This window comes from Scyliorhinus canicula, chromosome 10 (genome assembly GCF_902713615.1).
Source record: "Scyliorhinus canicula chromosome 10, sScyCan1.1, whole genome shotgun sequence".
Taxonomy (NCBI): Eukaryota; Metazoa; Chordata; class Chondrichthyes; order Carcharhiniformes; family Scyliorhinidae; genus Scyliorhinus; species Scyliorhinus canicula.
In genome coordinates, this window is record NC_052155.1 from 103,369,639 (window position 1) to 103,392,040 (window position 22,402).

The 22,402-nt window shown below is 44.2% G+C and overlaps 1 protein-coding gene across 1 annotated transcript in view; it reads right to left on the bottom strand.

Moving 5' to 3' along the window:
- Nucleotides 1-22,402, bottom strand: part of LOC119972563 (gamma-glutamyl hydrolase-like) — a 45,832-nt gene that overhangs the window by 18,124 nt on the left and 5,306 nt on the right. The window contains exons 2-4 of the mRNA XM_038809471.1: nt 18,681-18,792; nt 14,542-14,592; nt 4,891-4,975 (exon numbers count right to left, since the gene is read on the bottom strand). Coding sequence (XP_038665399.1) covers nt 4,891-4,975; nt 14,542-14,592; nt 18,681-18,792 — 248 coding nt within the window. The remainder of the gene's footprint in view (nt 1-4,890; nt 4,976-14,541; nt 14,593-18,680; nt 18,793-22,402) is intronic.

Sequence of the window (22,402 nt, forward strand, 5' to 3'; positions counted from 1 at the left end):
CTGGGTGGTGGGCAGGTGCAAAATGAAGTTGAGCTCCTGCCCCCAGACACAGATTGGAGGTGCCACAGGGGCTGCCAAGTGCCAAGGCGGGTTGGCTGAAAGGTCCACCTCAGTCCCTGGAACTTCATCACAGTTGTTCTTTTCAATATTAGGTTTTCTAGCCCTCAACCCTCAACACCCCCATCCACTCCCTATTAGCCATCCATGCACTCCCACCCGCTCTCCATGCCAACCCATGTCCCTCCACCCACCAATTATGACAACCCAGTGCCAACACATGATCTTAACCCCCCCCCCCCACCACTTTTAGTGCCAATTTGTGCTAACCCTGTAATCCTGTTTTCCTTACATCCTCAATGTCAATTTACCCCTTCATGGGCAGACCTTAGGAGCCATGCTGAGATGGAATAAAATAAAGTTATACGTATCTATTTCAATTTTCACTATATAAAAAAGATTTTTGTTCATGAAAACCCATTCAATACATTTAACCTCAAGTGTTTTATCCATCAAATATTTTATTCATAAGTTCAACCAGAAGACAGCTAATATCTTGGAGCTGTCAACCAAACTGTGAAGTTATAGCCCCCACTGGGATAATGACAGGTGGTAGAAACAGTCAACTGACAACCCTTAGGGTTATGTCAACAAGCATCCATTGAAAGTGGTAGAACATATTTTTTCACCCTGAGACACAGGCAGTTTTTTTGAAAAAAAAATTAAAGGTTAGGGGTTTTGAATAACTTTACAGTTTAACAGTTCTACATATCCTATTGATCCTTTTTGAGCATTCACATATCCAGCAAGAGGTCGTGCAACGCACATCACAGGTTGAAGCCATTCCTGGAGTGAAAATTGGATCTGTTTGGACTGTGTAAACAGGTTAAATGTGCCGACTAAGTCACAATTTGTTCCTGCAAGTTTCACAACCCAGCCTATTTCCGAATGCATAAAAACAGAATCTGCCAGAAATGGGGGTGAGCCTTCTGGATTGAGATCTTGTCTGCCATTTCTAAAGGTGCCTGGAGCCTCCCAACATTCTGAAAATGCAGACGTGAGTTAACAAACTATTATACTTCAAAAATAAGGGGCAAAATAAAACTGCTGAAAATAAAAGAGTAAATGTGAGAAATACACAACAGGCCTGTGACCACCGAACAAGTGAAGACCTTAACTAAAATTCCAGGTGTAACCCTTCATTAAAAACGGAAATTGGAGGCGTATAAGCCCCTTGATAAGAAGAAAATTGAGAAAATTATGGGAGGAACAGAGCCAATGAATGACATTTTTGATTCCCCCCCCCCAACACCTGGGAGTAGACTGGCCATGGTGGGGTGGACTGTAAAATCAGGTGCCATGGCGAGGGTGCTATGTCCGTCATTTACACATCTCCGCTTGTATTTTACCGGCAGTGAGGGAGGTGTTGGCAGCCCCCTTGCCCGTATATCAATTAAGGTTCGTTACCTCAAGCTAAACTCCAGAGGTGAGGTTTGATTTCAAAGCTGCACTTGACCGTGTGTGGCAACAAGGAACCCTTGAAAAACTAGAATCAATGGGGATCAGGTAAAGCTCTCCATTGATTGGTGGCACACCTAGCACAAAAGGAAGATGGTCACGGTCGTTGGGAGGCCAATCCCAGTCCCAGGACATCTCTGCAGGAGTCCCTCAGAGTAGTGTCCTCGACCCAACCATTTCAGCTGCTTCAATTACCTTTCCTCCATCACAAGGTCAGAAGTGGGAATGTTTGCTGATAATTGCACAATGTTCAATGCCACTCTTGAAACGCCAGATACAGAAGCAGTCCATGTTGCTATGCCTCAAGGCATGGACAACGTTCAGACTTGGGCTGATGAGTGCCAACTAACATTCGTGCCATACAAGTGCCAGACAGTGGCTATCTCTGATATGACAGAATCTAACTATCTCCCCATGACATTCAATGGCACTAACATCACTGAACACCCTCTATTCAACATATTGGGGTTTACCATGAACCAGAAACTGAATTAGACAGCCATACAAATACTGTGGCTACAAGGGGCAGCACGGTAGCATTGTGGATAGCACAATTGCTTCACAGCAATTCACGGAGAATCTCGCCCCTGATTTCTTCCAATCACTTAACTCCTCTTGAAGTCTGTTGCCATGGCTGGAATTTTATGCAGGGGCAGTGGTCCCAATTCTCAGCTGAAAAGTGAGGGTCAAGCTTTCCACTCTTTGACTGGTCATCGCACAACTGTTTAAAAACTGTTGGACTAATCATCTCTTTAGTCCCAAAAACAGAATCGACCTTCACTAGGAATACTGGGAATCCCCACATGCAGGTAGGTCTGGGGTTGGGAAGCAACCCCACAGGTGCCTGAAAAAAAGAAGCTCCTTCTTCACTCCTCAGCCTTCAAAAAGGTCACCTGACTATTTATGAACCACCTGAGGACCCTTTGTTTATTTATTCTTTCATGGGTATGGGTGCCACTAAGGTGGTAGTCAGATCCTCTTTGAACTCCTGCAGTCAATGTGGTTTAAATACACCCACAGTGAAGTTAGGAAGGGAGTTTCCAGATTTTGGCCCAGCAACAGTGAAGGAATAGCAAAATTGTTCTAAGTCAGTATGGTGAGTGACTTGGTAGGGAACGTGCAGGTGGTGGTGCACTTTTTAAAAAATATATATTTTTTTGTTCTCCTTCTTCACATTTACTCCGAAATTTACACACAACAATAAACAATAATCAGTAACCAATGTAATGTCAATCCCAATATCAATAACAACGATCCCATCCTCCCAACAAACCCCCAAACATTAGCCCGCGTGTTAACATAAACAAATGATAAAAGGGAATCAGGAATCACCCATAGTTACCATTAACACATACAATCCCCCCCCTCCCAATTTTTGATGTGATCCAATTCTCGGAAGAGCATAATCAACAACGCCCATGAATGTAACCCTCCATCCTTCCCCTCAGTTCCAATTTGACCTTTTCAAGCGTCAAGAATTCCAGCAGGTCCCCCCCGACACGCCACCCTTGATCCGCCTTCGGGCGATCAACGAGGCGAAGGCTACAACATCTGCCTCCGCGCCCGTTTCCAACCCCGGCTGGTCCGACACCCCGAATATGGCCTCCTGAGGGCCTGGGTCCAGTTTCATGTGCACCACTTTAGAGATTACCCGAAAAACCTCCTTCCAGTAATCCTCCACCTTTGGATAGGCCCAAAAATTATGAACGTGGTTTGCGGGCCCCTCCCCGCAACGTTCACACACATCTTTTACCCCCTCATAGAGCCGGCTCATCCTCGCCCTTGTAAGGTATGCTCTGCACCCCACCTTCAGCTGTATCAGCCCCAACCTCACACACGAGGTGGAGGCGTTTACCCTCCGGAGTACCTCACCAGAACCCCTCCTCGGTAACCTCACCCAACTCTTCCTCCCACTTTGTCTTGATCCCTTCGAGCGGTGCCTTCTCCTCCTCCAAAATAGTCCCATAAACCACCGATACTACCCCCTTCTCCAGCCCCCCTGTCATCAGCACCTCCTCCAGCAATGTAGAAACCGGCTCTACTGTGAAACTTTGTATCTCCTTTCTGGCAAAATCTCGAGCCTGCATGTATCTAAATATTTCCCCCTGCTCCAACCCATACTTCGCTCCCAGCTCCTTCAAAACGACCCCCAAGAAACAAATCTCCCATCTCCGAAAATTTCCATCCCACTTCAAATCGGCATTTCCCTTGACCCTGTCCCCAACCCGAGGTGGTGGTGTACCTGTGAGTCTGCTGAATTTATCCTTTGAGGTGATTATACCCAGCAACAGTGAAGGAATAGCAAAGTTGAGTTTTAAATAGGGTGGCACTGCTGCTTCACTGTGCCAGGGACCCGGGTTCAATTCCGAACTTGGGTGACTGTGGAGTTTGCACAGTCTCTGCATGTCTGCGAGGGTTTCTTCCAGTTGCTCCGGTTTCCTCCCATAGTTGAAAGAAAGATGTGCATGGTAGGTGAATGGGCCATGGTAAATTGCCCCTTAGGTGCCAAAACGTTAGTTGGGGTTACTGGGTTACGGGGATAGGGTAGAGGAATAATGAGCCTAGGTAGGGTGTTCTTTCAGGGGGTCGGTATAGACATGATGATCCAAATGGCCTCCTTCTGCACGACCCTGATTCTATGATTCTATCTTCACTACAGGGGCTCAACCACAACTTTGATTGGAAAATCTAGAATCCTGCTCTTGCATGCAGTGAGCCACTGAGTTAATCGCCAAAAAATGTTCTACCTCCACTGTCTTCACTGATCCAAGAGAAAATCCTCACGCCAGCAACATTTTTAGCTATACCTCTTGAGAACATACAGTAATAATGACCTTTTTGGACTTGTGCATGCTAAATCTTTTATAACCATCTTTTCACGTGCGTGTGGAAGAATGAGTGAGTGAAGAAGGGCCATATGAAACGTTAACTGTTTCTCTCTCCACAGGTGCTCTATGCTCTGAGTTTATCCAACATTTTGTGTTTTTATTTATAATAGTGTGCACTGCACCTCACCTCACCCCATCAAAGCAAACATTGCAGATTTCTCCTAATTCTTCTGCAAATACAGATATTGCACCATCTTTTGACCCAGAATGGAACATATATGAAGAGCATGATCCAGAAATAAACCCCGCAACAATTAGTGTTTTCTCTCCTCCAACCAAAATCCAACCATGTTCCTTTCCTTTACAACTACATGTTGTAATTATACCCAAAAATGTCAAATGCAGAAGTTTATGAAATGCTTTTTGAGAAACCATACATGTAACATTTCGCAAGAGTGTGATGAAGGTAGACACCGTGTAAATGCAAGGTCTTCCTTGTTAAATTCATAAACATTGTTATACAAACACATATGCTCCATGCAGTTACCTGAAGTGCTAGCTTATAAAACAATTCTGCATTCTTGGAATATTCAGATGTCACCAGGTTTGCTCCACCGCCCGGGATAAGCAGCCTGAAAATAATCAGAGATGACACTATCAATTCAAAACATTATTTAATTACAACAGCTGAATAACAGTAAGGAAAACTTATGTGGTACAGACTCAATCAACATGAAGGAATAATCTATTTGATGTTATCTTCATCAAGCCACCTGTCACAGATATATTTGTTCATTCTGGCTGCTCCAAATTAGGCGTCCGTAAGGCATAATGGGCCTCCATTAGCAGAATTGCACACAATCACAATTTGCAAACTCATGGCCCAGTATTTCCCTCAATCCTACATGACCATCAAGCCAGATGCCCAGCCCTGGTTCAATGAGGATTGGAGAAGGACATCAGCATTAGTCACTTCTGTGGTGATCACAAGTTAACCAGATGCAACACAACTGAGCGACCACTAGAGGGAGCACGGGAGAGCCATATAAATAGATCAGGACAGGAAGTGAGCAGACACTCTTCACAGCAGGCGGGCTGGTAAGCAGGAGACAGCAAGCAAAGCTGGTAGTTAGCACTGGAAGGTAGTTCTAGGTCGAGCTCTGGAAACTGAACGAACCCACAATAAAGCATCTTCTCCACACTTGAGACTGCGAGCTTTATTATGACACGAGGAACAACACATGGTACCCAGGAGTGATTTCAGACGCTTATGACAGGACAACTCAGCTGCAGATACAGAAAACAAAAAATAAATGGCATGGAAATCTCAACCAAGAATGGCATGGAGATCTCCTGCTGGACATTCGACTTGGGAAGACATTGCTGATGAGAGGATGTGCCTTGGATACCCACTTCACCTGGACACGACTGGAAAAGTAAGAAGTGTCTGGGAAAGGTTTAAACAAATGTTCGATTTCGGTATCATAGCATATGATGCCGCAGCAGCCTCAGACGAAATTAAAATAGCAATCCTCATCGAAGGACATGAAGCCAGGAAAGTTTATAATGGATTTAAATACTCAAAAGGTGAAGACAAAAACAGCTTACAAACGTTACTAAACAAATTTGAAGAGTACTGTGAGAAATTTGAACAGCAAGACATACTCAGAGTCCAAACTGCACAGAGACTGAGTGATGCAAAACTTAGAAAATCACGAAAAGAGCAAGAAATCGCGAATGAAAAGTACAGATCAAAAAGAAGAAATAAAAAGAATTTCTCACAAAGCCAAAACGCTGAAATCCAGTCCAGATCGGAAAGAAAAGGTAACTTACAACTTTTAGAAAGAAAAAACGCTGAAATCCGCGATAAAATGGCGTCGGAGCACATTTTGCAGTCTCTGGTAAGCAAAGAACTACAAATCGCGTCTGCGCATGCGCCGGAACCGGAAGTCGCGCATGCGCCGGAACCGGAAGTCGCGCATGCGCCGGAACCGGAAGTCGCGCATGCGCAGTTTACAAAAGATCGCGGCGCCGATCGTTATGCGCATGCGCAAGCCGCGCATGCGCAGTCAAAAAAAGTCTTCGTCGCGGACCGTCATGCGCATGCGCAAGCCGCGCATGCGCAATGGACACCGAACCGCACAAGGAAAGAAAGCCGATGTGCGCATGTGCAAGTCGTTCCTACGCGTGACGTCATGACGTCTGAGAATCCTGACCACGCCCACTTAAAAGGGAAATGCCCGAAAATTGAAAACAAGACACTTAAAGTGATAAAACCAAATTTTCTTGCCTCAGAACACAGAAAAACGCCTGAACTTAAACCAACAGTGAAAAACAACTTGCACAAAACCTTGAAAAAAGCTGCCTTCACCACACACAGTGAAGCGAACAAAAAGAATTCCGAAACAACAAAAGATGATTTGTTTTTCGACGATTACCTCTCAGACCTGACTGGGTCAGTCGGATATGCTTATCACAGCATCAGCGACACGGTCGCAAAGCACAACACGAACCAACTCGTGGTAGATGAATCCAACCAAGATGATTTGGTTTTCAAAGAATACTACTCAGACATGGCTGAGTCAGTCGGATATGCTTATCACAGCATCAGCGACACGGTCGCAAAGTTCAACACGAATCAACTCGTGGTAGAAGAATCCAACCAGGATGATTTGGTTTTCGGAGAATACTACTCAGACACAGCTGAGTCAGTCGGATATGCTTATCACAGCATCAGCGACACGGTCGCAAAGTTCAACACGAATCAACTCGTGGTAGAAGAAGCCAACGAAGATGAAATGGGTTTCAAAGAATACTACTCAGACATGGAGGAGTTATTTGGACATGCTGATCACAGCATCAGCGACACCGTTGCAAAGCTCAACACGACTCTACTCATGGTGGATGAATCCAACACCATGGTGCCATGGCAGCTCGTCGATACATTGGATGACAGCAATACCCAAGACGAAGACGACGCCACACAGAGAGCACAGGAAGACTCCACGGAGCGAGCGATGACAGGCTCCACAGTGCGAGTGATGAAAGACGCCAACAGGGATGCAAGCAAACACTCCCAGGCGGACACCAAGCATGAACAAGACCATGAAGGTAAACCCGCTGTACCTGAGCAACCGCAAGCAGACTATGAAAGTCTACCAAGCTCACAGGAACAAGAAGAAAGAGCGGACTATGAAAGTCCAACACACTCACAGGAACAAGAAGAAAAAGCAGACTATGAAAGTCCAACACGCTCACAGGAACAAGAAGAAAGAGCAGACTATGAAAGTCCAACACGCTCACAGGAACAAGAAGAAAGAGCGGACTATGAAAGTCCAACACGCGCACAGGAACAAGAAGAAGACAATGCACCTCTGCCCACTGCATGCGAAGACAGTGACAAGGTGATCACACTCAACGTACAGGATCACAGTGAGACTGACAGTTCTCAGCTTGTCTGTACCGAAGCACAGAGCGAAAACAGTGACAAGGTGCTCGCACTCGACGTACAGGATCACAGTGAGACTGACAGTTCTCAGCTTGTCTGTACAGAAGCACAGAGTCGGGCCACCCAACAGTCCAGAGAGACAACGCCAAAAGAAAACATGCAGATTTTGACTCCAGAAGAGGAACACCTGGAGTCCAGAGACATCAAACAAAAAGAAACCATGCAGATTTTGACTCCAGAAGAGGAGCACCTGGAGTCCAGTGAGATAACATCAACAGAAATCATGAAGATTTTAACTCCAGAAGCGGAGCACCAAGAGTCTAGAGAAACCACGTCAACTGAAATCATGCAGATTTGGACTCCAGAAGAGGAGCGCCGAGAGTCCACAGACACCGCGTCAAATGTAATCAAGAAGACTTTGACTCCGGAAGACGAGCACCAAGAAAGCAAAGATGCGGAATCCAATTCTCCACAACTGATTGATGTCACCTGCACCGATGCAACATCAGATCATTCGCACCACTCGCGAGAAGACGAGCACCAAGAAAGCAAAGATGCGGAATCCAATTCTCCACAACTGATTGATGTCACCTGCACCGATGCAACATCAGATCATTCGCACCACTCGCGAGACGGAATGCTCAATGACTCAAATTATCCACTCGGGACACTCATAGAGTATAACAAGAAAAACAAAAGTCAAAAGAAACACAGCAAGAACAAAAACAACATGAAGCGCGACAAGACCAACAACAATAGCAAGAAGCACAGCAGAAACGAGAACGACAACAGCAAGAAGAAAAGCAACATGAAGCGCGACAAGACAAACAACAATAGCAAGAAGCACAGCAGAAACGAGAACGACAACAGCAAGAATAAAAGCAACATGAAGCGCAACAAGACAAACAACAACGTCAGGCACAAAGATAGCGACAACGACAGAGGCAGAAACAACAAGAATGGCAACAAACACAACAAAGTCAGGAACAAAGATAGTGACAACGACAGAGACAGAAACAACAAGAATGGCAACAAACACAACAAAGTCAGGAACAAAGATAGCGACAACGACAGAGACAGAAACAACAAGAATGGCAACAAACACAACAAAGTCAGGAGCAAAGATAGCGACAACAACAAAGACGGAAACGACAAAAACAGCGACAAGTACGGCAACGGAAACAACAAAAACAGGAACGACAGAAACAACAGCAATGAAACAACGACTTGTACACAATGGCAAAGCACACCAGCATCCAAGGCGGATGAGACAATAAATCAACACCACAAGCACAGAAAAAAGTCCATGCCAGTCAACATCAGTGATGTGACCATGCAGACACCTCGGGATGACGCATTGGGTACTTAAGATAACAAGGAACACCAACAACATTCACAGCGGACTTGCAATATCAATATCACCACGTCATCAACAACAAAAAGAAAAAAAAAAGCTCTGAACAAATTCATCAAGTTGGACTCATAAATGTTTTTATTAAGATTGGACATATAAATACATTGGCTTTGTTAACTAAGGCAATAGCATCATCACTTGTATAGATACGCATATCATAAGTTACTGTTTTGTATAAAATTTCTTTAATGATGTACAGAAACTATGTAATGAGAAAAAGGGGGATGTGGTGATCGTAGATTGACCAGAAAAAAAAAAACAACAGAGCAAACACGAGCGGGAGAGCTATAAATACACTGGGACAGGATGTACAATTTTCTTTAACGATGTTCAGAAAATATGTTAATAGAAAAAGGGGGATGTGGTGATCACAAGTTAACCAGATGCAACACAACTGAGCGACCACTAGAGGGAGCACGGGAGAGCCATATAAATAGATCAGGACAGGAAGTGAGCAGACACTCTTCACAGCAGGCGGGCTGGTAAGCAGGAGACAGCAAGCAAAGCTGGTAGTTAGCACTGGAAGGTAGTTCTAGGTCGAGCTCTGGAAACTGAACGAACCCACAATAAAGCATCTTCTCCACACTTGAGACTGCGAGCTTTATTATGACACGAGGAACAACACAACTTCTAAAATGAGTATCAATTTGGTTAAGCTGCAAGGACCACACACAATCCAAACAGCATGCTCCAGACATGGCCAAGCAATCCCATATCAAGTCCTAACAAATACAGTTGTTTTTGTGAGGGCCACGAAGAATCCAGCACGAGTTTTCAGGATACAAAGAAATAACATTTATTTACAAATTAACATATATACACAACAGCAGCAACAACTTCTCTTGCTGCCAACTCCTCTCTCTCTGGTTCCAAACTGGCCAGCTCTATTTATGCAGGGAGTCTGCTAATGATTTCTCCGCCCCCCTCATTGGGGAAGCTCATACTCCCACAGGATTGTGGGATTGTCATTAGTCCCCAGCCAATGGTAAGCAGGCAGGTTATAACAGTTGTGAAATGTGATAGACAATTAAGCAATTAATAGGAGGGAATATCACAATGATGGCAGTCCCAAAAGCCAAGGCTGAAACAACTGTAACTACCTTCAGCCGGAGAGCCAAATGATCTATCTTGGTCTATTCCTGAAGTTCCAAGAATGTTTCCGGAAAGCATAGTGCAAACCTTGTTCCAATTAAAGATCCTATATGAATAACAACGCACACAAAAAAACCCTTGCATTGAAAAAAAAATATGGCCATGCACAATGAAGTTTTCTTTTTTAAATTCAGAGTACCCAATTTATTTTTTCCAATTTAGGGGCAATTTAGCGTGGCCAATCCACCTAGCCTGCATATCTTTGGTTTGTGGGGGCAAAACACACGGAAACATGGGAAGAATGTGCAAACTCCACACAGACAGTGACCCAGAGCCAGGATCGGAATTGGGACCTCGGCGAAGTGAGGCAGCATTGCTAACCACTGCGCCACTGTGCTGCCCTATGCACAATTAAATTTAACGGGAACATTGGTCTGCAAAATCACAGATCTCAGTTTTCAACCAATTCTAATTACTCCGCAACACATCAGTGAATGGCTGAGTGCACTGGATACAACTGGAGTGAAAATCCTTCCACACCAGAACTTTGTACATTTTCTGATCAATAGATTGTCCAGTAGAGAGAACCAGCTGGGTATTTCATTTTAATAGTAATTTGCAGGCATATCTTCTCCAAACACCATTCCCCATTGTTCTGGCAAACAGGACTTCAAACATTAATTATGCAAAGTATACTAGGAGTTTTGGAAATACTGTCATGGGTGTGTCCCTTCAAGAAAGTGTTTTGTCTGATCACATGGCTTCAGTGATATCATTGTGTGGGTGGAGGTGGGCTGTGGCTCTGAGAGTTTTTACTTTCACTTTGAGTTTGGACTGGTTTTGAACTGCACAGGTTGAAAGAAGGGTTTTTCTCGATCTTCATTTTAAAAGCTGTTACAGACTGCTTGGTAACTTAAAAGAGATAATTGCTTTCTGGAAGGAATTCAAATCTGCTGTTTGAAAAGGGGAACAAGAGTAGCAATAACAACAGTCGTATACCAGTGAGAATTCCGTGTGCTGGGCCATACCTTTGAAAAGGGGTTTCTAGTTTTACTTAGATTTTGTTATTGAATTGGAACAGTTTAGGGGGAATTCATTGAGGATTATACATAGATTTGACTGTAGCTGTGTGGGGTCTTTGTGTTTGTAATTGATTAAAGTTCTTGTTCTGTGCGTTTATACAAATGTTAACTAAATTCTGAGAATAAACCTAAGCAGCGTCTAAGAAGGACGTTGAATAATACCTGAAAGGCAGGCTCTTGTGCTCATCCCAGCCAAATTCAACAAACAGTTATAGGTCAGGTGAACTCCACAATATACTTTGAAGTTTCCTAAACACTGGTCCATAACAATGTAGTAATATAAGAGGTTTTCAGTTATTTCCTTTTTGCTTGTCAATGTTTAGGTGAAGCAGTATGTTTGCCAAGGAGGCTAGAATGTATTCTCGATGATTTTTCACTGCTCAAAAAGAGTGGCTTATCTCATTAGAATGACTCCTGACTAAGGTGACTGCTCAATAGATTTGAACTGAATCTTTGTTTTTTTCTTTGAAAACCCAACAATTTATTTAGACAATTTACTAATTATTGGAAGTTATTGTTAGTCACTCTAATATTTTTACTCTGACAATTCTGTCTGTAATGTCGGAAGTTCGAACACATCCTCAGAACCAATCAGCTACCGAGTTCTTTACCTTTGCTCCTTTAACCCACTTAATCCTGGTAATCACATGGGGCTACTGCCCTCTTAACTCAGGCTCAGCCTGGGTGATTGAGATGTTTTGACTCAGAACCAGACCACCAATTGCCTCTAAGGTTAGAAATTTCCCATCTGAGTGCCAAAATGTTGCCGCATCTGCTGGCCTCAACTGATGAATGCCGAGAAAATCGAATACTCACTAGCAGTTGAATTAATACAAATTTATTGTAGTTATATGTCCATTTAAACAGTTACATACATTTCCAGATTTATGATTTGAATCAAAGATATACTAACTGATTAGAGAGAACTTGGCCAGGTTCACTCTGAAAGGTGCATGCTGGTGGGTGAGCCTTCAAATCAGGTCTGATGTTGTCTTGCAAATGTGGCTCCCCAGGGTATTGCTGATGCATCTTAGTGATGCTATATTTTATAAGGTTTCAATTCTTAGTTTTCATTTAATTCATATAAACATTCCGGTAATGCACATAGGCCTTATTCATCAATGAGGAGACATTTAGAACCTTGTATCTGAAGTTCCATAACAAAGGTGTTATCAGTGAACTGTCCAGTTGCAAGTTGTAGTTCTGCCTGTTTCCACAAAATTAATTTTGCAGAGGGCTGCAGTTTTCTCCACAGACGAATCTGTTGACATCTTTAACATCATGCTTCATGGCCCAATGTTAGTCCTCTTTACCATCATCTTTTCAACACAATGTTGACAATTGTCCCACTCAGCAATTATTTAATGGGAGGCCCTAATTAAACACCCAACACATTATTTGTTTTTGCAATCATTGCTGTAATAGTGCTTTCAACCTTTAGTTATTGCATAAAGAACGTTCCCTTTATCAGTCTGCTTCACTGCCTGCTGATCTCATGACAAAAACAGCATGTTAAAGCAATGTTGAACAGGGGCAAAATACAAATTGACGTTACAACATATGCACTTATGTACCTGAGTCACATAGGGCTAATCTTGATTGACAGGGTTACTGATGCAACAATCTTACAGCACACTCGGTCCTTTCATTTACATGTATTTAACTGTCAATAAAAATGTATTTTAAATAGCAAAGAGATAATTCTATAGATAAGGAACACATTGAGCCACCACAGTACTATTGACCAGGCTGGCTGTAACATTGACAGCAAGAACCCAAAACCAACTGGGCATTAACTTCCTACAGTAAGGAACTACTAACAATGATCAAACAGAGATGTATTGGTAAAAATGTCAGCTCTTCATGCAACCTTCTTTCTTGTTTTGCCGTGATACTTTTATTATTCAGCAGTTAAAAGGTAAACATCATAATTCTTCTGTTTATTTATTTATAAATTTAGAGCACCCAATTCATTTTTTTCCAATTAAGGGCCAATTTAGCATGGCCAATCCACCTAGCCTGCACATCTTTGGGTTGTGGGGGCGAAACCCACACAAACACTGGGAAAATGTACAAACTCCACATGGACAGTGACCCAGAGCCGGGATCGAACCTGGGACCTCGGTGCCGTGAGGCAGCAGTGCTACTCACTGCGCCAGCGTGCTGCCTCCTTCTGTTTATGTTTACAAAGTCAAATCTATGCTAACTGAATTTCATTTCATAAATCTTGCCCTGTCAATTCCTGCAGTTTAAACTTTTAAGCACAAGTACCTTAGCAAAACACCCTGGGCGCGATTCTCCGCTCCCCACGCCGGGTGCGAGAATCGCGGGAGGGCCGGGCGAATCATGACACGCTGCCCTGGCACCCCCTGCGATTCTCCCCCCCCCCCCGCTCAGAGAATCGCCGCTCGCCGTTTTTCACGGCGAGCGGCGATTCTCCGGCCCGAATGGGCCGAGCGGCCTGACGTTCCCGACCTATTCACGCCGACGGCAACCACACCTGTTCGCTGCCGTCGTGAACATGGCGCCAAAGGCTCGTTTGTGACTTGTGGGATGCAGAGAGGGGAGTGAGCACCACGGCCGTGCTCGGGAGGGGACTGGCCCGCGAACGGTGCCCACCGATCGCGATCGTCGGGCTGGCGTCTCCAAAGGACGCACTCTTTCCCCTCCGCTGCCCCGCAAGATCAAGCCGCCACGTCTTGCGAGGCAGCGAAGGGGAAGATGGCAACCGCGCATGCGCGGGTTGGAGCCGGCCAACCTGCGCATGCGCGGCTGACGTCATTAGGCGCGCCAGCCGCGTCATTTTCCGAGATTTACGGCACGCCGCTCCTAGCCCCCTGGGGGGGGGAGGGGGGGGTGAATAGGGTGCGAGAAGCGGCCTCCGACGCCGTCGTGAAACTCGGCCAAGTTCACGACAGCCTTCCCGATGCCACGCGGGAGAGGTGAATCGCGCCCCGTGTAATATTGTAATTGTTTACTGCAATAGAAAAACATTTCTTACATTAGATCACCTAAAATGCTTTTTTATTCTCAAAAACATTGTTAGCAAAAGAGTTTGTAACTTACTGCAGGCCTGATATAAAAATACCAAACTTTCAATAATACCGCAAAAAGTCAGTCATATATAAAATCACGACTATTGTGATTTAATAAACAACTTACCCATTTATAGAATAAAATAGTTTCTGGTACTGAGCTTCAGTTAGGTCAATGCTATAGGAAAATAAATTATATACATTAGAATAAGTTATTACCTTTGAAAATGGAACATATTTTCATTTCAGTAAAATAAAATTTGATTTCAGTCCTGGAGGATGACAAATTTAAGGATTAAATATATAAATATTGGTTATGCAATACAATAGTAGTTTATGAGCATTTTATAATTATAAAATTATAATTATATAATAGGAATGCAAAAAAACCCCAAAGAATCCATAAACTTGATCACAGCTTTCTCTTTTTGTACAATAGCTTTAAAACTAGAAAGTAAATAAAATGATTTGTACTATTAAACTTAGCCATAAAGGGCCTTGACTCCCATCATTGATTTATGATTTAACACTTTATTACCCTGTCCCACTGAGCAAGGATCCTTTTGTCCCCCACACTGGTTACATTATTACTCATCCTTTAACCCTGCTGAACTTGGAAAACAAAAGCGTCACTTCAAAAATAATCATGCTCCTCAGTTCTGGGAAAAGCCCAACTTATTTGGTTCAAAGCTGTCATTAGTCAATAACAGTGGTAACTGAATTGACACGTTTCTGTCACATTGGCACTTTGTTGCCCTTGCAGAAGTGGTGGTGTTCTGCTTTCTTGACTCACTAGAGTCCACGTGGTGAAGGCACTCATACAGTCCTGATTGAGATCGAGCTCCACGGTGCTGTTGCAACATTAATGAAGGAACTGTGATATATTTCGAAGTCAGAATGGTGTCTGACACTTAAGGGAACTTGCAGAAGTGCCTTCTGCTCTTGTTCTTCTCGTTAGAGGTTATGGGTTTGGAAGGTGCTGACAAAGAGTTGCTGCAGTTCATCTTGTGTGTGGTCACTGCTGCCGTGGTGTGTTGGTGGTGGAGAAGTGAATGTTGAAGTGCTGGATGAGGTGCCAATCAAGTGAACTGCTTTATCCCGGATGATAGAGCTTCTTGAGTGTTGCTGGAGCTGTACTCATCCGGGCAAGTGGACAGTACCACTCCCCACTCCAAAACTATATCTTGTAGCTGATGGAAAGTTTTTAGGGACTCAGGAGGGGAGTACCATCCTGACATGCTCTGGTAGCCATGGTATTTGTATGGCTGGTCCAGTTAATTTTCTCAATGGGTAACCTCATGATGTTCAAATTAGATGGCTAGATTCTCTTGTTGGAGATGGTCATTCCCTGGCATTTGGGTTGTGCAAATGTTACTTGCCACTTATTAGCAGAAGCCTGAAAGTCAGTAGCGTAAATCTTCTGGCCCCGCCAGCCAGGGGGATCCTCCAGAGGGATCTGATCAGGGGCAGGTTGGAAAATTTGACGGACTATTTAATGGTGCATTGACCTCCAGCGGGACTTTCCGGGCTTGGGGTGGGTGCGATGGGAAAATCCCACCCAGTGTACTAGACCAGCAGAATTGCACAATCAAACACTGAGGAACACAAAGTTAAGAAAAGCCTCAGAATTTGTGACATGCACCAACTCCAATTTAGGTAGGTAAAAACTGATCAAGAGAAGCTTCACTGGTAGAAGATGAAGACAATTAAAGATTTAGAGGAATACAAACTAAATAGTTTGGCGGGGGTGGGGGAGTTTTGCATGAGGAGACATTTAGAAAGTTAACAAGAAAGGACAAGGCAATAGTGCAGAGCAGCAATATGGGAAATGTTAACTAGATTGTGTGACAGGAAAGGACAGAGCATACAAACAGAACAGTGCACCAGCAATAGGGAAAAATAATAAAAAGACAGAGCGAAAGGCTCTTTTTCTGAATGCACACATCATTCACAACAAAATGCGTGAATTGATAGCACGAACTGAAATAAGTGGTTGTGATATGATAACTATTACAGAGACATATTTGCGAAGTGACCAAGACTAGGAACTGAATACTTCAAGGGTATTTTACATTTTGGAAAGATAGGGGGGGGGGGGAAGGTCAATAGCTTTGCTATTAAAGAGATCAGTGTAATAGTGAGATATGGTCTAGCTCAGAAGATGAAGACGCAGCTTGGGTGGAAAAAAATATAGCAAGGGAAATAAGTCACTGGTGGGAGTAGTTAATAGGGCTCTGAGCAGAAATAATGGGGTCTAAAAGGAAGGTACTACAAAAATTGTGGATTGGACAATCAAATTGGCAACAGTAGCCTTGACGACTAATTCATAGAGCGTATCTGCGATTGTTTCTTAGAACAATATATTGTGGAACCCAACAGGGAACAGGTTACTTTAGACCTGATAATGTGTAGTGAGACAGGATTCACTAATGATCTCATAGTAAAGAATGCTTTGAAATAAGAGTAAACAGAACATGGTAGAATTTCACATTCAGTTCGAGGGCTATCAGCTTGGATCTAAAGGTAGCATATTAAAACTAAGAATGGCAATTACAGAGTTGTCTACAGTGAACTGAGAAAATAGGTCAAAAGATAAGATGGTAGAGAAGCAGTGGCAAACATTTAAGGAGATATTTCTTAACTCTCAACAAAATATATTCCAGTGAGAATGAAAGACTATGTGAAAAGTATGTACCATCTGGAAGAATGGTATCAAGTTGAAAGGCACATAATGTTGCGAAAATTAGTGGTAGGTCAGAAGGTTGGAAAAAGTGTGGAAACCAGCAAAAGCTGACCATTAATATAGGAAATGAAACTAGCAAGAAATATAAAAACTGACATAAGAGCTTCCACAAGTACATCATGCAGTTAAAATGGGCATTGGTCCTTAAAGATTTTTTAAAAATTCATTCCTTCAAGGGATGTGGGCATCACGAGCATTTGTTGCCCATTCATAATTGCCCTTGAACCTCCAATCGATGGCTCACTGGATCATTTCAGGGGGCAGTTATGAGTCACCCACGTTGCTATGGGTCTGGAATCACCTGTAGAATAGGTCAGATAAGGATGGCAGTTTCCTTTCCTAAAAGGCATTATTGAACCAGATGGGCTTTTACAACAATCGACAAAGGTATTATATTCACCATTGATTGCAGAGATGAGGGGTTTGTCACATGAGGAGAGATTGAACAGTTTAGACCTGCACTCTCCAGAGTTTAGAAGAATGAGGGGAGATCTAATCGAGGTATACAAAATGCAAAAAGATATGGATAAAGTAGATGTGGAGCAGATGCTTCCTCTTGTGGGGCATTCTAAAATGAGAAGTCATAATCTTAGAATAACAGGTAGCAAATTTAAAACAGATTTGAGGAAAAACTACTTCTCCCAAAGGGTTGTGAATCTGTGGAATTCGCTACCCCAGAATGCGTTGGATGCAAAGATAGTGAGCAAATTTAAGGAGGAGTTAGACAGATTTTTAATTGGTGATGGTTTGAAGGGTTATGGAGAATGGGTAGAACAGTGGAGTTGAGGCCATGATGGGATCAGCCATGATCACATTGAAGGCGTTTAGGCTCGGGAGGCTAAATTGCCTACTCCCACTCCTGGGTCATGTGTTCTAGGGAGGAGATGCTCGGTCTGATTTTGCAATCAACCATAGGAAGACCTTCCTCATCATGGTAAAATGAAAATAAAGATCTAACTACGAATGTATAGTAAACAGTATAATAAAAACAAACTCTCACTAATAAAAGCCCATTTAAAACATTAACAACCCTTCAAGTACTCATTCCAATTAAAAGCAAACACATTTGTATTCATAACCAAATACAGCTGTTCCTTTAATAACCTCTTTAAGCTATTAATCAAACTTATCCGACTCGCTGGAACAGTTGTTAATTGTGGAAAGCAGCCAAACATTGATGATAATACAATGGCAACTCTTAGGGTACTGTCAACAAAGTTTGGCAACTGCCAGAGCTGGTGACTTTTTCGGACGCAGGCAGGCTGTTTGTCTCCCAATTTTTTTTTAAAACGGCTTGACATCTAAACAATGCTCCAGATTTTAGCCACCTCGTCCATAAATTTGCAAAATGCGGTCTGTTTGATTTCAAATGGCCCTGATGAGTGTGGGTTTCACGCCTGTGTCAGTCCTGCACTGCCCCCTGTCCCTATCGGCAAAAATTATAACTTTCGCAAATGCCCCTCATCTTCAAACTTGCCACCGGAAATGCCTTAAATTCCACGACATATGTAGTCCAGACTTACCTTATGGGCACAACTCTTGCTCCACCAGATTCTAAATATTTCACATATGATGCTGCAACGAAGCTGTGACCAAAATTCTCAAATCTGTATGAGGTTTTCTGAGCCAGAATGCCTAAAACCAAAATAAAGTTCAACCTCAGTAAACATTAAGTAAACGCATTACGTATAAAAAGTAAATTATTGTGAATGTTGGAAACCTGAAAGAAGAACTGAAAATGCTGGAAGTACTCAGCACTTGAAGAGAGAAAAAGCTAATATTTCTGTTCAATGGCTGTTTAAATCATAGACTCCAGTGCAGGTTAGTTTATAACAACTGTTTCCAGTCCAACAAGAAAGAAGGCACTGTTAGACCTGGTTCTTGGGAATGGATTAGGCCAAATGCATCAGGGGTCAGTAGGGAAATATTTAGGAGACAACGATCAGAGTGTTGGAAAGTTTGGGCTCAATATGGAAAAAGGACAGGAACAATCCAGAGGAAGGATAATTAACTGGGGGAAGTCAGTTTCATTGTGATGGGAATGGATCGATCTGGCCATCCAGGTGAGCACAGTAAGAAGTCTTACAACACCAGGTTACAGTCCAACAGGTTTGTTTCAAACCTAGCTTTCAGAGCACTGCTCCTTCCTCAGGTGAAGCAACGGTTACAACCAGGGGAGGAGGAGTTGAATGGCTTCCCTCTTTTCCCTCTTCTTGCTTCACCGCAGCAGGGGTTTTGTGTTAAAGAAGTTACTCTTGACACTTCAGTGTACAATTAACTGCTCACAAGCTGCAATTGTGAAGGACTAGTCAGACAGGTTTTCTTGAGTTTAACAAATGATTCACACTAAAAACTGGGCAAGATATTTTATGTCCCGACTTCTGCAACTCACACATGCATGCATGCACGCTTGAAAATCAGACACACAAATACAGATTACAGACTAGGGAGAATTGAACATAGAACATAGAGTGCAGAAGGAGGCCATTCAGCCCATTGAGTCTGCACCAACCCACTTAAGCCCTCACTCCACCCTATCCCCGTATATCAATAACCCCTCCTAACCTTTTTGGTCACTAAGGGCAATTCATCATGGCCAATCCACCTAACCTGCACGTCTTTGGACTGTGGGAGGAAACCGGAGCACCCGGAGGAAACCCACGCAGACACGAGGAGAACGTGCAGACTCCGTACAGACAGTGACCCAGCGGGGAATCGAACCTGGGACCCTGGCGCTGTGAAGCCACAGTGCTATCCACTTGTGCTACCGTGCTGCCCTTAGTTTGGCCAGATTAGTACTCATAAAAATAAAAAGTATAGTTTGTTGTCTTGTCTGGCTGCAGAGAGGATCTCATGGTCTTGATGTTTCTAATTTCAAGATGGATGTGATGGAGTCGATTGTTCCTCTGGAGACACAGCTGTAGAACTGAATTTTTTTCTGTTAAGAAATCTCTGTCTACAACAGAATTGTGTCAGAGTCATATAAAGCTCTTCTTTTATTTGGAGGGAGAAGTGGAAAGGAGGGTTCACTTCACCAAACTGCTGCCGATGTTGTCCAAAGCATCTGCTTAAGAACTTCTGGTGGCGACATGTAGGTGGAGGTCGCACGTTGGGTGGCTCCTGCTGGAGTCTTTGTTTTTTTTGGAACTTTATGGCTGGTCTCAGGGGTACTGATGAGCTGGTGTGGGAAGTCCTAAGGAGTCAGTGGATGTCAAAGTACCAGAAGAAAGGTCAGGGGAGGAAGCGGCGGGGGGGGGCGGAAGTCTGCGGGTGAGTGTTACTCCGAGTCTACCAGGAGGAAAGATGGCGGGTGCTGGGTCATCGGGTGGGGCCGCTCCGATCACGGTGGAAACTCTGACTGAGGTAGTAATGGGGTTGTTTGAAAGGCTGTTCAGCAAATATTTAGAGTTGCTTCGGAGGGAGATGTCAGCTTCGCTGGATCCATGGCCACAGTGCCAACGCATTCCTCCTTGGTGTCCTCGGTAGGACTCACAGTGTCCCCCACTCTCCTCTTCCTCTTTTGTTTTGATGGGCAGCTTGCCACTGCTCCTCTTATCTTTTTTGCGAGCTTTGAGTGCTTTTCGACTTTCGTTTGGCTCGGTAGCCCCCATCTTGTCGCTGGCCTGTTCTATGGAGTCAGTGTGTTTTGGGTCATCAGGAGAGACAACGCATATCAAACATGCTTCTGAGGGACAGTGTGGTGGTCACTAAGACAGTACCTTCAACACCCAGCTGCAGATCCTCGCCCTGAAGTGTCCGAGTAGGATTGGCATCCACATTGCTGGGCACTGCCCCTTTGTCTTGTGGTTGGAACACTATGACACTATGCACACCTCAACTTTTGCCGATAGCCCAGGATGACTCATCCTCTTCATGTGACAATATGTATGTGTCATCCGGACTTCCGGTGCTGGCCATGGTGTGAGTGGTTCATATTTGGTGGCTCCTGCTTGTGGCGGTGATTTTAGGACCTTTTCCCCGGTTAATGGGCGGTTATTTTAATGGGAAAAGGTGCAGGAATAGTGGAGGAAGAGTTTGTTCCATCGGTGGATGGATTCATAGCGGTTTTAGATGAAGGGAGCTGTTGGAGTGAGAAACTTTTCCTGCGACACTGGGGAAGATGGCGAAGGGTAAGGAACCGGCCCTACCATCTCAGTGGTCTATGGAGCAGCTGATGGGACTTCTTGAATGAGAAGTTCACCCAGCAGAGAAAGGAGGATCTGGAGGACCCGGCGAGGACAGTGGATCCACTTAAAGCGGGGATCGATCACGTGGAGCTGAGGTTGGAGCCTCAAAGCCAGGCGATCCAGAAGGTGAAGGAAATGGTGGGCAAGCACGAGAAGCAGCTTACTTCGATGGCGGCAGAGATGCAGGATATTCAGAAGCAGCTTCAGGAGAAGCTGGAGGATCTGGAGAATCGGTCCCGGAGACAGAACCTGAGAATCGTGGGGCTGCCGGAGGGCAGTGACGGAGCGAACGCTGGCTCCAATGTGGCCAGAATGTCTGAGAAGTTGCTGGGAAAGGGGGTCTTCGAACGGCCTCTGGAGGTGGACGGGTGCACAGGGCGCTGATAAGGAAGATGCAGGATAACGAGCCACCAAGGGCAAGGGTGGTGGGGTTGCACCAGTTTCTGGACAAGGAGCGGATCCTGAGGTGGGCAAGGTAGACGAGGCGATGTAACTGGGAGGGCAGCAAGCTTCGGGTGTACCAGGACCTGGGTGTGGAGCTGGCAAAGAGGAGAGCGGGCTTTAATAAAGTGAAGGCTGCCCTCTTTAAGAAGGGGGTGAAATTTGGAATGCTGTATCTGGGTGACCTACAATGGCAAGAATTTTACTTTGGGTCGTCGGAGGAAGCGATGGAGTTTGTGAGAGACAATGGACTGGCAGGAGAAGGACGACATTGAACATTGGAGGTGGTGTTCTTTTTTTACTTTGGGGGCCATTGTCCTGTGTTCTTCTGTGGGGGTGGGGTGGTTGCTCTTTTCTTTGTTTTTGGTCTGATATCCACGGGTATCTTTCTTAATATATGTTTAACCCCCCCCCCCCCCCCCCCGCTCCCCCATCATAATCTTATCCACCTTTCCTTAACCTTTCTCCTCTTTGCTTCCCCCTTCCCCTCCCCCCACATCTACAGTTCGTCCTCTGATGTTAGTTTCTCTGCTGTGTTTGACCTTTCACATCTTTTGTTCTCTCTGGGGACTGCCATTAGCACTCTTTCCCCTTGATTTCTGTGGCTATTGCGCCCG